Source organism: Oryx dammah, unplaced genomic scaffold (genome assembly GCF_014754425.2).
Source record: "Oryx dammah isolate SB20612 unplaced genomic scaffold, SCBI_Odam_1.1 HiC_scaffold_19, whole genome shotgun sequence".
In the NCBI taxonomy this organism is placed as follows: Eukaryota; Metazoa; Chordata; class Mammalia; order Artiodactyla; family Bovidae; genus Oryx; species Oryx dammah.
Genome location: NW_024070203.1, coordinates 72,491,886 through 72,509,018, shown reverse-complemented (window position 1 = coordinate 72,509,018; position 17,133 = coordinate 72,491,886). Strand labels below are relative to the sequence as shown.

Sequence of the window (17,133 nt, the reverse complement as noted above, 5' to 3'; positions counted from 1 at the left end):
ATTATACTTTCTAGTCTGGTATTTCTACTGCCAGTAAATATTGTCTATTTCATTATAGTTATTTTGACAGAGTTAAAAGATACGTGATTTAATTATCAATAGTTAATCTGGATTATGTTTTAACTTTAGAAAGAATGACCATACATACACATATATATGTATATATATTGTTAGCTTGAGTTGTTGTCTCTCTTTTTACTTGCTTTTAACTTTGGAACACTAATTTATTTTCCCTGTATATTCACGTGCAGGTTATGTGGGTATGTAATTTGTGCCGAAAACAACAAGAAATCCTCACTAAATCGGGAGCATGGTTTTATAATAGTGGATCTAATACACCACAGCAACCTGAGCAAAAGGTTCTCAGAGGACTGCGGAACGAGGAGGCGCCTCAGGAGAAGAAAGCAAAGCTGCATGGGCAGGCCCAGTTCCAAGGACCCTCAGGTGACTTATCTGTACCTGCAGTGGAGAAAAGTCGATCTCATGGGCTCACAAGACAGGATTCTATTAAAAATGGGTCAGGAGTGAAGCACCAAATTGCCAGTGACGTAGCTTCAGACAGGTAAACATTTTGCTTAATCTTTAGGTAAATATTATTTTTAAACTTCGTTCCGAACAGAAGTAAAAATACATGACATGTTTAGGCAACAAATGAGTTGTCTAAATATAATGTAAATGTCCATATGTTTTATAGAAATGCTGAAAGTGATGTTAGGACTTGAGCTCTTATATGTTTGAACAGTCTTAGATTTGATGAGGGAATGTCAGATTGTTACAGAATAAAGAAGTGAAATGAAACAGGGAGCCTTGGTAGGAGGTTATGATCCCAGGAAAGACAAATGGGCATAAGAGCAATGGGAATGAAGGAGATGGTTTGTAAGATACTTTGGAGAAGTTGGATTGATGGGACCAACTGGAAGAGGAACTGGGAGAATGGGGAAGATTAATCACATTTCCAAAGGTTCTACCTCAAGTTGAAGCATGAAGTGGTTTTCCAGCTGATGAAAGGGTTTTATAGTTTGATTTTTCCATTAACTAACTCTGTTATTAACTCTGTGGCTCAGTTCAGTGGGCTTCTCTATGTTCAAAGTGTTAGACTTTTAAAATTAGTTTCTGGGTCTTAGATTTCCTAATTTTGGAATGGGGAGAATGAAAATTTTTGTTGGGAAGATTATTTTTCTATATCATATTCCTCTGAACTGACAATTAAAAAAAAATATAGTTCACACTGTTTGTTATCTGGAAGTGGCAGATGCATTTACATGTGAACAACTATAAAGTCATACATTTGTTGAAACACAAATCTAAGTTGTGCTTACAGGATGGTCGGTTCTGAGTGTTACTAAAATGAAAGTCTGTGTGCCCCACACACAGTGAGGCCAAATGGTACCAAAGCTTCGGAGTCTGGACCAGAGAAAGATATATTGCGATGCCATGAGAGGAGACAGGTGGCTCACATCCTCAGAACCCCAAAAGCTTTCAGCAAAGCCCTTTATAGGAGAGGTGAGGGAGGGGTGTAGTTAGCGTCAGATCCTTTGTTCTTAAGGGCACGTCATGGTTGGGTAAGAATATTCCCGCAAACCTCCACCGAAACAAATGATATTCTCTGTTCTGACAAGAAGAAGCAAGGTCCTGAGACCCAACTTCTGCTCTCTGAGATCCAGGCCCTGGCTAAGAGAAGGGGGCTGGTTACCCTGCCCAGGAGTGTTCACATCCAGCACCCAGTCTGGGTCCTCTTACTGGGGTCTGGGCCTGGCAGACGAGGCTGGCAGTGCTCTCAGGCCTGGGTCCCCAGACCCTGCGTGGCCATCATCACTGAGGGAACCCGGTGCCCAGGACTGCAGGCTTTTCATTTAAACTGGAGAGAATCATTTGTGGTAAATACCAGTCAGATTAATTCCCAGCTCACAACAATTGCCCTTCTTTGAGAATAGCGCCAGCCACAGAGGTGGGCCTGAAGTAATGGTGTACTATGTTCTTGCAACTTAACCCCGACCTCTGGCCAACTCCTGGGAGTAGACAACTGATCAAGCTGTACCAATTTTTGAAACTTGAATGGATAGACTGAAGCTAGTACCTTAATGACAGTATCCACATACTCAGGTGCTGAGGCCTCCATGGACTGTGACTCATGGAGACTGCCCCCTGCCATTTGGTAAAGGCCTGGGCCCAGCCACTGGGCTGCCTTGGCAGGGGCTCTGGAACTTAGCAGGGCACAGCCCTTAGCCTGTCCCAGGCCACCCTAGCTTACCTGCTGACCCCCAGGCCGGAGGCCCAGGAGGACCTGGGGCAAAGGGCACAACACACCTCTCACTGCACTTTCTGCCTGGAGGACCACTGGGAGTCTGACTGTTGGCAGAAGGGGACCTCTAGCCACTGCTCTAAGGGTCTTGTGCTAATGGCCACATGCTGGCCAGGTAAGAGTGGTGTGCTAAGGGCTGCCTGCCCACACTGCCCCTATTACAATCTGAAGGCAAGGAACAAATCTCTCCTTTAAAGTTAACATCAGATGCTGCTCAGTAGGAGTTTCTTAGTAACAGAATTTGAGTTACGTTTTGTGATGTAGGTCCCCCTCCAACTTGAGGGCACCTGCTGCCGCTTAGTCACTTCAGTCGTGCCTGACTCTGTGCCACCCAATGGACTGTAGCCCACCAGGCTCCTCTATCCATGGGATTCTCCAGGCAAGGATACTGGAGTGGGTTGTCATTTCCGTCTCCAGGGGATCTTCCTGACCCAGGCATTGGACAGCTGACCCTCGCCCATTTTCACAGTGACAGCTCTTAACTGTCTTTCTGCAGAGCCTGGACTTTGGCCGCTGGTCTAAGGTCTGACCCTAGGTAGGATGGTGATGCCCTCCAACCTCTGTCTACCACCCGGTCAGTCTTCTCTGGCTGGACACCCTACCAGGTGCCAGGAATGGAAAAGCTCAGACTCGAAATCCAAGAGGGGAGCATTGGCTGAGAACTGGAGGGTTGTGATCCTCCATGTCTGTGGGCTGGGGAAGGTGCTCAGCTGAGGCGGAAGAACCCAAGCCAGGCTGGCTACCAGCTAGACCTGTCCCCTGGTGTCCATGGCCCTCCAGGCTCATGGCTGTTTGGAGTCTGGCCGTCTCGACTCCTCTGCTGGCTCTCAGAGCCTTGCCTGCTGCTAGCAGACGTGCCCCTGGAGGCGTGCCCTCATACCCATCACCCACGCCCCTTCTGTGTCCAGCTTAGCTGAGGCATGCCTGCCTCTATTACATGAGCACTCAATTATAAGATAAGGTAACTATGAGTCACTTCGTCGTTGGTGTTCAGTTGCTAAGCCATGTCTAACTCTTTGTGAACTCATGGACTATAGCCCACCAGGCTCCTCTGTCCATGGGATTTCCTAGGCAGGAATACTGGAATGGGTTGCCGTTTCCTTCTCCAGGGGGAGTCACTTTAGAAGATGCCTAAAGCCATCACCCTGTTGTGTTGCTACATCTTAGGAAAATAATGAAATGATGGCTGTGCTGGTTGTTTGAAAACTAGCAAAAGTGAAACAGACAGTGTAAATCCTATCTTGGGCAAAACAGTGGTGATTTCATGGCTGGTATGCTGTGAACACGTCTCAGTGCAAAATCTCAGGAACTCAGGAATTTTAAGGTTAGAGGACCATCTTAGATTGAGGGCCACCTTAAGGACACAAAAATTTAAGAGCAGGTAGTTTTATGTGTAAGGCAATCCAAGGCATTGCCTGTAGGGAGATGGGAAATGACCCAGTTAAGGAAGGAATACAACATTGGATGCATTCAAGACCTTAACCTCTTAGCAATTGTGTCTCAATCTTACTGGTACTTTTGGGAGACAAAGGATCATTTCCTCAGAGTTATCCCATGCAATGGGGAAGGAGGCTGGGGATATTTATCCATACTTTCCTTTGCTATTGGATTAAAACTATTTCTGGTGGGTATTAACTCTCTGGAACTCATTGCTCAAGCATATTCCTGTGCCAGAGAAAACAGTCAGGCAGAATATTACAAATACAGTAAGAAAGCATCACTATGTAGGGAACAGTTGAAGGAATAAGGCAATGTGGGTTGAGACAGCAGCAGTGTCTGCTCCATAAGGACTTCAGGAATCAGGAAAAATTGTGAAATGGCAAGTATAATGGTCACAGTATATGAACTTCAATGAAAAAAAATAGGTAATAACCAATGGAGATAGGATTTTAAATGAATAAATGGCAATAAAATGGATAATGGAAGCAGATTCCTTCAAAAACTAGATAGCTGAATGAGATAGTTTCCTTTGGACTCTAGAAAGTTAGGAAGAAACAAGGAAATACTAGAACCCTGGATCACATAATAGATTATTAAGTTTTGGAGTGCACATAGTTAAGAGGTTATGGATGTTAAAAATAAGTCCAACAAATTTATGAGTAATTACTTCACCAGAAGCATATCGCTAATCTTTGAAGAAGGTGGTAAAAACAAATATATTTCCTTCAATATTATCCCTTGATGCTTCTTTCACTGACAAAGGATTAGCCCAAATGAACAGCAGAATTCTGACACATTTTGGGGGAGCATAATTCAGAATTATGAATGTTGAAAGCTCAACATTCAGAAAATTAAGATCATGGCATCTGGTCCCATCACTTCATGGGAAATAGATGGGGAAACAGTGGAAACAGTGTCAGACTTTATTTTTGGGGGCTCCAAAATCACTGCAGATGGTGACTGCAGCCATGAAATTAAAAGACGCTTACTCCTTGGAAGGAAAGTTATGACCAACCTACATAGCATATTGAAAAGCAGAGACATTGCTTTGCCAACAAAGGACCATCTAGTCAAGGCTATGGTTTTTCCAATGGTCATGTATGGATGTGAGAGTTGGACTGTGAAGAAGGCTGAGCGCCAAAGAATTGATGCTTTTGAACTGTGGTGTTGGAGAAGATTCTTGAGAGTCCCTTGGACTGCAAGGAGATCCAAGCAGTCCATCCTAAAGGAGATCAGTCCTGGGTGTTCATTGGAAGGACTGATGCTGAGGCTGAAACTCTAATACTTCGGCCACCTGATGCGAAGAGTTGACTCATTGGAAAAGACCCTGATGCTGGGAGGGGTTGGGTGCAGCAGGAGAAGGGGACGACAGAGGATAAGATGGCTGGATGGCATCACCAACTTGATGCACATGAGTTTGAGTGAACTCCAGGAGTTGGTGATGGACAGGGAGGCCTGGCGTGCTGCGATTCATGGGGTTGCAGCGAGTCGGACATGACTGAGCTACTGAACTGAACTGAACTGATGCGGAAGCAAGATGTAGTCATTCTTTTTTAAATTTTTTTTTGCCTGATGCCTTTGACATCTGAAATCAGTAAATGCATACTTTACTCACTCAATGTATCCTGTAATCATATCCTTCCTTTCTGAACCTCATACAAGTCAAACCAATAGCCCCTTTTGTTAATAAGAATTACTTTTAGTTAAGGAAGAAGTCCAGAGTTTAGTATCAGATTTGGTAATTATACCTAGAAAATAGAATTGGTCATAATTTGTATAAACTTTTACTTGGAAAATACTTTCTCTTCAAGAATAATTCCCTTTATCATAAGCAGGAAAGAGTGTTTATTTTTTTAATGCAGGTACTATATTAATTTATTAGGCATATATGTGTGGACCTTTTGAATTTTTTTCCCTAGAGCAAGGGATCAGCAAACTCTGTTGCTGGCATCCAATCTGTGCCGTATGTCTTGTAAATAGTTTCCTTGGAACACAGACACATCTGTTAGTTTACTTATTGTCTGTGGCTACTTTCAGCTAAAACTCCAGAGCTGAGCAGTTAGAAGAAACCAGTTATATGGCCTTAATAGCCTATAATATCTAGGCTGCTGCTGCTGCTGCTAAGTCGCTTCAGTCGTGTCCAACTCTGTGCGACCCCATAGAGGGCAGCCCACCAGGCTCCCCCCGTCCCTGGGATTCTCCAGGCAAGAACACTGGAGTGGGTTGCCATTTCCTTCTCCAATGCATGAAAGTGAAAAGTGAAAGTGAAGTCACTCAGTCATGTCTGACTCTTAGCGACCCCATGGACTGGAGCCTACGAGGCTCCTCTGTCCGTGGGATTTTCTAGGCAAGGGTACTGGAGTGGGGTGCCACTGCCTTCTCCGAAAATATCTATGACCCTTTACAAAAAAAGTTTGCCTTTTCCTGTCCTAGAGAGAGAGTGGTTAGCTCTCTTAGCAGTGTTGCAATTTCTCCCTTCTTTGCTCACTTTCTTCTGTTTCTACTTAAATTACTTCAGGTAAGCCTGTTTCCTTGCTCCCCTTACCTCCCTCTCCTCTCTCACTGTCTTGTCTTTCTCTCTCCGCATGTCTCTCTCCTGCCTTACTGGAATGAGTCTTCTAGCAATATTTGACTTGGACAGTAAAATGGATTTTCTCATAAAGAATATAGCTCCAGTTTAAAGTACAATATTATTAGTACTTTGTTCTTTAATATCATCCAGAAACCAGCAGCCTCAAAAAGAGAAACTTTGGTTTAATTAATTTAAATCTATGGACCTAGAACTATGCTTGAAGGAAAATTACATTATATTTTCTTGCTTTTAGGAGCTTTAGTTTAATTTTTAACTATATCCTGTAGTGGTTTTGACCTATTTTATGACTTTTTATTTTAGCAAAGATCTCAGTACAGTGGTTTACACATAGACCTTCAGTATTTACTGAATGATGAACACCAAGTTGGCTCTAGAACTTAACTCTAAGTTATTTCATAATAATGAAGAAGTTAGTTACTCAGGAGGACATAAAAATCCTAAATGTCTATGTCTATATTAACAGAACTTAAAAATACATGAAGGGAAAACTGATAAAACTACAGGGAGAAATCAACAAATCCACAGTTGTGAAGTCTCCAAGCCAGGCTTCAACAATACATGAACCATGAACTTCCAGATGTTCAAGCTGGTTTTAGAAAAGGCAGAGGAACCAGAGATCAAATTGCCAACATCCGCTGGATCATGGAAAAAGCAAGAGAGTTCCAGAAAAACACCTATTTCTGCTTTATTGACTATGCTAAAGCCTTTGACTGTGTGGATCACAATAAACTGTGGAAAATTCTGAAAGAGATGGGAATACCAGACCACCTGATCTGCCTCCTGAGAAACCTATATGCAGGTCAGGAAGCAACAGTTAGAACTGGACATGAAACAACAGACTGGTTCCAAATAGGAAAAGGAGTACGTCAAGGCTGTATATTGTCACCCTGCTTATTTAACTTCTATGCAGAGTACATCATGAGAAACACTGGGCTGGAAGAAGCACAAGCTGGGATCAAGATTGCTGGGAGAAATATCAATAACCTCAGATATGCAGATGACACCACCCTTATGGCAGAAAGTGAAGAGGAGCTAAAAAGCCTCTTGATGAAAGTGAAAGAGGAGAGTGAAAAAGTTGGTTAAAGCTCAACATTCAGAAAACGAAGATCTTGGCATCTGGTCCCATCACTTCATGGGAAATAGATGGGGAAACAGTGTCAGGCTTTATATTTTGGGGCTCCAAAATCACTGCAGATGGTGACCGCAGCCATGAAATTAAAAGACGCTGACTCCTTGGAAGGAAAGTTATGACCAACCTAGATAGCATATTCAAAAGCAGAGATATTACTTTGCCAACAAAGGTCCTAGTCAAGGCTGTGGTTTTTCCAGTGGTCATGTATGGATGTGAGAGTTGGACTGTGAAGAAAGCTGAGTGCCCAAGAGTTGATGCTTTTGAACTGTGGTGTTGGAGAAGACTCTTGAGAATCCCTTGGCCTACAAGGAGATCCAACCAGTCCATCCTAAAGGAGATCAGTCCTGGGTGTTCATTGGAAGGACTGATGCTGAAGCTGAAACTCCAATACTTTGGCCACCTCACGCGAAGAGTTGACTCGTTGGAAAAGACCCTGATGCTGGGAGGGATTGGGGGCAGGAGGAGAAGGGGACGACAGGGGATGAGATGACTGGATGGCATCACCAACTCGATGTACATGAGTTTGGGTGAACTTCTGGAGTTGATGATGGACAGAGAGGCCTGGCCTGCTGCGATTCATGGGGTCGCAAAGAGTCAGACACAACTAAGTGACTAAACTGACTGACTGACAGTTGTGATTGGAGTGGTTGGAGTTATAAATACCCTTCTCTCAGTACCTGATAGAACCAGTAGGCAGAAAATCATCAAAGATATAGTAGACTTGAAAAACAGTATCAGTCAACCTGACCTAATTGATATTTACAGAACAATCCACCAAACAACAATAGAACATTCATTCTTATTAGTGGTACAAAGAATAATCAGAAGATAGACCGTATTCTGGCCTTTAAACAAGTCTCATTGTGCTGAAACAGTGAATATCCATTTAAAAATGAAATTTGAAGCTTGCTTTTTTACCATAAAAATAGCCAAAAATGGATCATAGGTATAATAATAAAAATTATAAGTATAAAACTTATAGAAGAAAATGTAGAAGAAAATCATGTGACTTTGCTTTGTGCTCAAACTATAAAGCTTCTAGGAAGAACCAGAGGAGGCTATCTTCATGATGTAGGCAAAGATTCTATAGATAAACATAGAAAGTGATAACCATAAAAGGCAAAAAAATGACAAACTAGACATCATCAAAATAAAAACTTTGTTCATCAAAAGATACTAAGAAAATGTATAACCCAATTAAACCTTAAGAAATTTCCAGAGAAAATATTTGCAATACATGTAGCTTAAGAAGAAATATAAAGAACACTTACCTTTAAATAATATAAATGAGGGACTTCCTTGCTAGTCCAGAGGCTAAGACTACAATCTCCCAATGCAGGTGATCTGGGTTCAATCACAGATTGGGAAACTAGATCCCACATGCTGCAATTAAGAGTTCACACGCTACAGCTAAGAGGCCAGGCACAGCCTAATTAAAAAACAAAACAAAAACCCTAAAAGTGCAAAAAGTATTCTCTTCACAACAGAAATACACAAATGGCTGCTAACCTGATACAACTAGGAGGAGAATGTCCTATGATAGTCTTTATTCATTTGAAAGATCCAAAGCAAGGCAACAATGAGACACTTTTGATGCACTCACTTGGAAAGCTGCAATTTTAAAAATGAAAACCGTGATATCATTTAACATCTGTGAGGATTTGGAGCGATTGGTTCTCTAATACTTTGCTGGTGAGAGTATACTTCCTATACTCTGTTTACTCTGCTGGTGAGAGTAAATGCTTTCTGTTTTCAGTTGAATTAAACTTGAACCATTATCAAGTTTCCTTCATTTAAGAGACCCATAAATAGAATTGCAATATATGCCAGTTTGCCCAGAACAGTCCAGTTTGCACCTGCTCTTCTGGCAGCCTGCATAGGTTGGCTTTTGTCCTGGATTTTTTTGTATGAAATATTTCATTGAGTTGCCTTATAAACTGGCTTGAGTTTGATAGGTCTCCACTTTATACTTTTAGCTTCTGACATGATTTAATTCTGTGTGGAACACATGTGCAGTTAACAGAGTTCTGATCTGAAATACAGCCAGCAACAGTCTATCTTTTCCCCAACTTTTCAGACAAAAGATAGTTAACATTCCTCTTTTAAGGACAGTATGATTCTGATTATTCGTGGACAAAATGAGGTGTGGTTGAAAGGTGTTGGTAGGAGAAGTATTTAATATCACTGTCCCGCTTACCCTGTGGTTATAAACCAACTTTGTCATGGCTCATTCTTTGGCATTTGAGATGCAGAAATCAAAATTGGAAAATTTAGATTATAGTCTGGATGTTTTTATACAGTGGTATTGTCATACGAACAAAGCTAGTGGAGGTGATGGAATTCCAGTTGAGCTGTTTCAAATCCTGAAAGATGATGCTGTGAAAGTGCTGTACTCAATATGCCAGCAAATTTGGAAAACTCAGCAATGGCCACAGGACTGGAAAAGCTCAGTTTTCTTTCCAATTCCAAAGAAAGGCAATGCCAAAGAATGCTCAAACTACCGCACAATTGCACTCATCTCACATGCTAGTAAAGTAATGCTCAAAATTCTCCAAGCCAGACTTCAGTAATACATGAACCGTGAACTCCCTGATGTTCAAGCTGGTTTTAGAAAAGGTAGAGGAACCAGAGATCAAATTGCCAACATCCGCTGGATCATGGAAAAAGCAAGAGCATTCCAGAAAAACATCTATTTCTGCTTTATTGACTATGCCAAAGCCTTTGACTGTGTGGATCACAATAAACTGTGGAAAATTCTGAAAGAGATGGGTATACCAGACCACCTAACCTGCCTCTTGAGAAATCTGTATGCAGGTCAGGAAGCAACAGTTAGAAAAGGACATGGAACAACAGACTGGTTCCAAATAGGAAAAGGAGTACGTCAAGGCTGTATATTGTCACCCTGCTTATTTAACTTCTATGCAGAGTACATCATGAGAAACGCTGGACTGGAAGAAACACAAGCTGGAGTCAAGATTGGCGGGAGAAATATCAATAACCTCAGATATGCAGATGACACCACCCTTATGGCAGAAAGTAAAGAGGAGCTAAAAAGCCTCTTGATGAAAGTGAAAGAGGAGAGTGAAAAAGTTGGCTTAAAGCTCAACATTCAGAAAACAAATCATGGCATCCGGTCCCATCACTTCATGGGAAATAGATGGGGAAACAGTAGAAACAATGTCAGACTTTATTTTGGGGGGCTCCAAAATCACTGCAGATGGTGACTGCAGCCATGAAATTAAAAGACGCTTACTCCTTGGAAGAAAAGTTATGACCAACCTAGATAGCATATTCAAAAGCAGAGACATTACTTTGCCAACTAAGGTCCGCCTAGTCAAGGCTATGGTTTTTCCAGTGGTCATATACGGATGTGAGAGTTGGACTGTGAAGAAGGCTGAGCACTGAAGAATTGATGCTTTTGAACTGTGGTGTTGGAGAAGAGTCTTGAGAGTCCCTTGGACTGCAAGGAGATCCAACCAGTCTGTTCTGAAGGAGATCAGCCCTGGGATTTCTTTGGAAGGAATGATGCTAAAGCTGAAGCTCCAGTACTTTGGCCACCTCATGTGAAGAGCTGACTCATTGGAAAAGACTCTGATGCTGGGAGGGATTGGGGGCAAGAGGAGAAGGGGACGACGGAGGATGAGATGGCTGGATGGCATCACTAACTTGATGGACGTAAGTTTGAGTGAACTCCGGGAGTTGGTGATGGATAGGGAGGCCTGGCGTGCTGCGGTTCATGGGGTCGCAAAGAGTCGGACACTACTGAGCAACTGAACTGATTGTCATTTATTGTAGACTTTAAATGTGCAAATGTTTATATATTTTATTATTTGGTAATTAAAAAAACTTTTGCAATGAGTATTTCATCAGCAAGGTGCTGAAAATTGAAAATGTTTTAACTGACTGTATTTCACCCGTACAAAATTTTTGTTTCACTTGCCATCCACTAGGGGGCTCATAGTCACTGAATACATCACTGCAGAAAACAAAATATCTGGTGAAAAAGCAACATCTATTTGAAAAGTTGGTATAGTTATTTTAAGAAGAACCAAAAATCACAGAATAATACGTATATAGAAGTTATAGTTTACATGTCATTCTGAAAAACATTTCTTTTACATGAAATGACTGTGCTTTAAAATTAATTTTACTTATTTTGAATTCCAAGTTTCTTTGTGCTCAAAAAGTAAATAACTGGCTTCATTAACATAAGAACGCCATTGCACTGGTAAGTGTTGACCTTTTTAAAAAGAATTTTGAAAGTTGTGGTTATCAACTATAAAGTGAAAGTGAAATCGCTCAGTCGTGTCCAACTCTTTGCGACCCCATGGACTGTAGCCCACCAGGCTCCTCCGTCCGAGGGATTCTCCAGGCAAGAATACTGGAGTGGGTTGCCATTTCCTTCCAAGACACTGAAAATTTTCTCTACAAAAAGTAAGGGAGGAAATGAACAAATTAAACAGATTTCATGATGTAAGTAAGAGTCATGTATCTTCTTCATCAATGTAATCCTAGCACCTTACACAGTAATTGATACAGTGTGCTTAGGGAAGGGCTTCTCTGGTGGCTCAGTGGTAAAGAATCCACCTGTCTTCCCCGAGATGGGAGTTTGATCCCGGGGATGGGAAGATCCCTTGGAGAAGGAAATGGTAACCCACTCCAGTATACTTGTCTGGAAATCCCCACGAACAGACAAGCCTGGTGAGCTACAGTCAATGGGGTTGCAGAGAGTCGTACACGACTTAGCAACTGAACAATGAATATCAATGCGCTCAGGGAACAGTTACTGAAAACCTGAATGAGTGGAATAATAAAAAGCTTAAGGAAAAAGAAGGCTGATCTATAAGGACATGGGGATGTCTGACAGAACCCCAGGAAAAGAATGAGGATAAACTTTATGAACAATTGGAGTTATGGATTCAAATTCTACAAACTTATCTCACTGTCTTTTCTCTATTTCTCACCCTAACTATCTTGTGTCTTTCCAAAATGGTTTTTACTATTCAGCTGTTCTGTGTGGTAGGAAAGACGACCATCAATAGAAATTAGTTGAACAAATGAATGAAAGGAATATTATAGTAGCCTTCATATTGAAAACCAGTATATTATCATCATATTACATAACGCTTGGGGATTTACAGGGTAAGTTAACTTAAAGAAAAGTGATGTAGAGAGATTGAGTAGTTAGGAAACAAAACTTTGCTATGAAAATGCAGTTACAAAGTCTAAGATAACACATAGTTGAACTGGGATTTATGCTCCTTAGAATTGAGATAGAGCATTAAGTATAAATTCTTACCATTTGAAACCTATTAAAATGCCTCAACATTTAACTATATAATGGTACATATATAAGAGTATTTTAGGAGGGGCTGCATGCATTTTGTTCTGACATTCAGTATCAAAATTGATCTTGCCAGTGGCCCATAAAAATATTACCCGGTCTGCTACTGCTGCTAAGTCACTTCAGTCGTGTCCAACTCTGTGCGACCCCAGAGACGGCAGCCCACCAGGCTCCCCTGTCCCTGGGATTCTCCAGGCAAGAATACTGGAGTGGGTTGCCATTTCCTTCTCCAATTACCTGGTCTAAAAGGATATAAATAACATTTTATGTTTCAGGTCTCTTAAACTGGGTGCGAAATCAAGAGCAACTTCTGAACTCATTCATAGCATATACTTGTTAGTGAAATTAGATTAAATTTATTTTTAATTTATCAGCAAGTGTTAGAAGTTATTTTCTCCTAAATGACCTAGTATTATTCTAGATTCATCGAATTATTCTATAGAGATAGCTTTGATAGCTCTTTGAAAAATATTTATGCTAATTAAAATACAGTTTATAATCAGCCACATTTTTTACTTGAATCTTGTTTTGGACTCTTGATTTTTGAGTAAATCTTAAAACTTCTGAGGTCATAGGGAAAGACTGTCTTACGCTTCAAAGTGTATTTCTTCTTCTGTGTATTATGTCCCAGTTCTATGTACCTACTCCATATCGTAGCCACTCAGTTTCTTTTTCTTCTACAAACACTGGTGCTATTTTTGTATGCATTTCTATACTTATTCTCTGCAAATCCAAGAATATATTCTTCATATATAAATACATACATACATTATTTTACATATAAAATATATGTGTATATATTATATATAGTACTGCTACTAAGTCGCTTCAGTCGTGTCCGACTCTGTGCGACCCCATAGACGGCAGCCCACCAGGCTCCCCCGTCCCTGGGATTCTCCAGGCAAGAACACTGGAGTGGGTTGCCATTTCCTTCTCCATATATTATATATATATTTATGGGATTCCCTGGTGGCTCAGTGGTAAAGAATCCGCCTACCAATGCAGGAGAGACGGCTTCAATCCCTGATTCAGGAAGATCTCCTGGAGAAGGAAATTGTGACCCACTCCAGTATTCTTGCCTGGGGAATCCCGTGGACAGAGTAACCTAGCTGGCTACAGTCCACAGGGTCACAAAAGAGTTGGATCCACTAAACAACAATGACAATATATGTTTTTTCCTTTAAAATGATAGCATATATATAGTATTCTACTTCTCTTTTTTCATTTAATAACATATGTTAACCAATACATAAATGACTGTGCTTCATTATTATTTTTTTGGCTTTGCCACATGGCTTGCAGGGTCTTAGTTCCCCAACCAGGGGCTGAACCTGGACCCCAGCATTGGAAGCATGGAGTCCTAACCACTGGACTGCCAGAGAATTCCCATTTCACCATTATTTCTAATGGATGTGTCAAAATTATTTAGTTCCTCATGATAGAAACAGGTTACTGCCAAAATTTTTTAGTTTACAAACACTGTTGTGATAAATAATCTTATAAATATATGGATACACATATATGTATGTATATAAAATCTTGTATAAAAGTAAATCTGTAAGGTAAATTCCCAAGTGGAATAACTTGGTCAAAAAATATGTGCAGTTTAAATTTTTTTTTTTGTTGGCTTTGGCAAATTGTTTACTATAGAGAATGAACCAATTTATGCTTTGGTTCACAATTATTAGGAATCTTATTTTCTAATTCTTTAGCCAGTACAATGTTATAAAACTTTTGACCTTTACCAGTCTGACTTGTGAAAAATGATAGTGCCTTATAATAAACATATGCAGAAATGCTCAACTTGATCAGGGTATAGGTTATTCTGGATCTTTGGCTGAGAGTCTCACTAGGCTGCAAGTCAAGTGCTGACTGGGGTTGTAGTCTCAGCTGATGCTCAGGGACCTTTTCCAGTCTTGCTGACTGTTGGCGGAATTCAGTGCTTGCAGTTAGCTGTTAGACTGAGGCCCTCAACTGTTAAAGGCTACCTGTTGTTTCCCTTGATGGCTCAGATGGTTAAGAATCTGCCCGCAATGTGGGAGACTCAGGTTCGATCCCTGGATTGGGAAGAGACCCTGGAGAAGGGAATGGCTATCTACTCCAGTATTCTGGCCTGGAGAATCTCATGGACAGAGGAGCCTGGTGGGCTGTAGTCCATGGAGTTGCAAGGAGGCTGACATGACTGAGTGACTAATGCTTTGACTATTCCCTGCCATTTGTCCTTCCCTGTAGCAAGACAGTTTTTCTTTACACCAACAGAAAGCCTATGCTGCTCTGAATCTCTCTGACTTCTCTCTCTGACCTCTGTAAACTCTCTTTTAATCTATTTGGTCAGGCCCAGCTTCCATAATTTCCCTTTTGATTAACTTAGAATAGGCTGAGTAGGTACTTCATATACAAAGAATCACCTTCCTTTTGTCATATGATGTAGCCTGATCACTGGAGTAAAATCCCATCATATTCACAGATTCTCTCTGCTCTCAAGGGCAGGGAAACAAGGTAGGTACACTGGGTCGTGGGAATCTCAGGGGTTATTTTAGAAATCTGCTTACCTTAGATTGCTAGTATTTTCTCCCAATTTGTTATCTTATGATTATGCCTATGTTTCTCTTTTTCCAGTGTATAAACATAAATGCATTTTATACTGAAGTATTTTTCTTATATGTCTCTATATTTAAACAAATGGAGATATAATTCACTTGTAAAAAATTCACCCCTTCAAAGTATAAAACTCAGTGGACTTTAATATATTAATGAATTTGTGCAAACTTTAATGCTGTCTAATTCCAGAACATTTCCATCATCCTCAAAAGAAACTCTGAACCCATGAACAGTCAATGCCATTCTCCCCTGCCTGACACCACTGATCTACTTTAGATCTCTATGGTTTTGCCTGTTCAGGACATTTCATAAAAAAGAATCAATATGTGGCCTTTCGTGTGTGGCTTCTTTTACTTAGCATAATGTTTTCAAGATGCATGTTGTAGCGTGCATTAGTAGTTTGTTCATTTTATGACTGAGTGTGGATATACCATACTTCGCTTTTCCCTTCATCAGCTGATGGACATTTGAATTATTTCCACTTTTTTGTCTATTATGAAAAATACTGTAACACAAGTTTTTATGTGGGCATACATTTCAATTCTTGTGTTTGTCTTTTTGATTATAGTCATCCTAGTGAGTGTGAAGTTTTGTCTCATTGTGGTTTTGATTTGCATTTCCTGATTCATGATGTTGATCATCTTTCCTTGTGCTTATTGGCTATTTATATACTTTAATGGAGAGGTGTCTAATCCTTTGTTGTGGTCCTCTCCTCACTAAGATTAGAAATTATCAGTATGATTTCCTCTAAAACTATTATGATTTTATTTTTACACTGTGAAACAGTGACCTGTCTGAATATTAAAGTATGATGTGAGATGCAGATCCAACCCAACTTTTTTTTCACATGATTACTCCTTTGACTTCTATAATTATTTTAAGCAATTTGTCCTTTCCACTGATTTGAGATGCCATTTTATCATATATTTAATTATATCTTAGAGTGTAGCTGTTCTGTACTGTTCTATTGATAAGTCTGTTCAAAGCACATATCTAGTTTTAAAAAGCCATTTTATTCCTTAAACAATCCACACTATTAGTTGTTGAAAGCAACATGAGATTTAGTAATACTATTAATTTCATAATTTCTTAACTGTCTTATGGAGTGTTTAGACTATGGAGTGACTGAATTATGAAGTGGTGAAGTCCTGGAGAATTGGAAGGTTATGTTTTTGCCAATAATACTTCTTTCAGTTATATAATTTGAAGGCATTAGTGGCCATACTAAAACATGAGGAGAGAAATAGTAGTTATGATAGTAATGAATAATGAAAGATCCTGTCCCTGGAAATGCTATTGCTGGAAATGCTATTGATAAACCACATGACAAGTAATTTGAATGATTACAAATTAATCTGTTTTTATTATTTTTGCCACCAGATGGCGCAGGTACTTCTCAAAAGCACATCTTAATTCTGTGATCACTCCACCTGAACTAGGTAAATAGCTGGTTATAGAGGAATTCCGGGCTTCCCTGGTGGCTTCGTTGGTAAAGAATCCGTCTGTAATGCGGGAGACCTGCGTTCGATCCCTGGGTTGGGATGATTCTGGAGGAGGGCATGGCAACCCGCTCCAGTATCCTTACCTGGAGAATCCCCATGGACAGAGGAGCCTGGGGGCTACAGTCCATGTGGTCGCAAAGAGTCGCATAGGACTGAGAAACTTTCACTTTCGATACTTTGTACTTTTGATAGACCAATATGAGGATTAAGTTGGCATTT

At 40.5% G+C, this 17,133-nt stretch overlaps 1 protein-coding gene across 32 annotated transcripts in view; it reads left to right on the top strand.

Annotated features, from left to right (window-relative positions):
• RIMS2 (regulating synaptic membrane exocytosis 2) overlaps positions 1-17,133 on the top strand; it is a 592,497-nt gene that overhangs the window by 169,803 nt on the left and 405,561 nt on the right. For 31 of the 32 annotated variants that reach the window (XM_040261950.1, XM_040261948.1, XM_040261945.1 and 28 more), the window contains one exon: positions 252-562. In XM_040261950.1, the coding sequence (XP_040117884.1) occupies positions 252-562 (311 nt within the window). The remainder of the gene's footprint in view (positions 1-251; positions 563-17,133) is intronic. The other variant, XM_040261921.1, reaches the window with a different exon arrangement.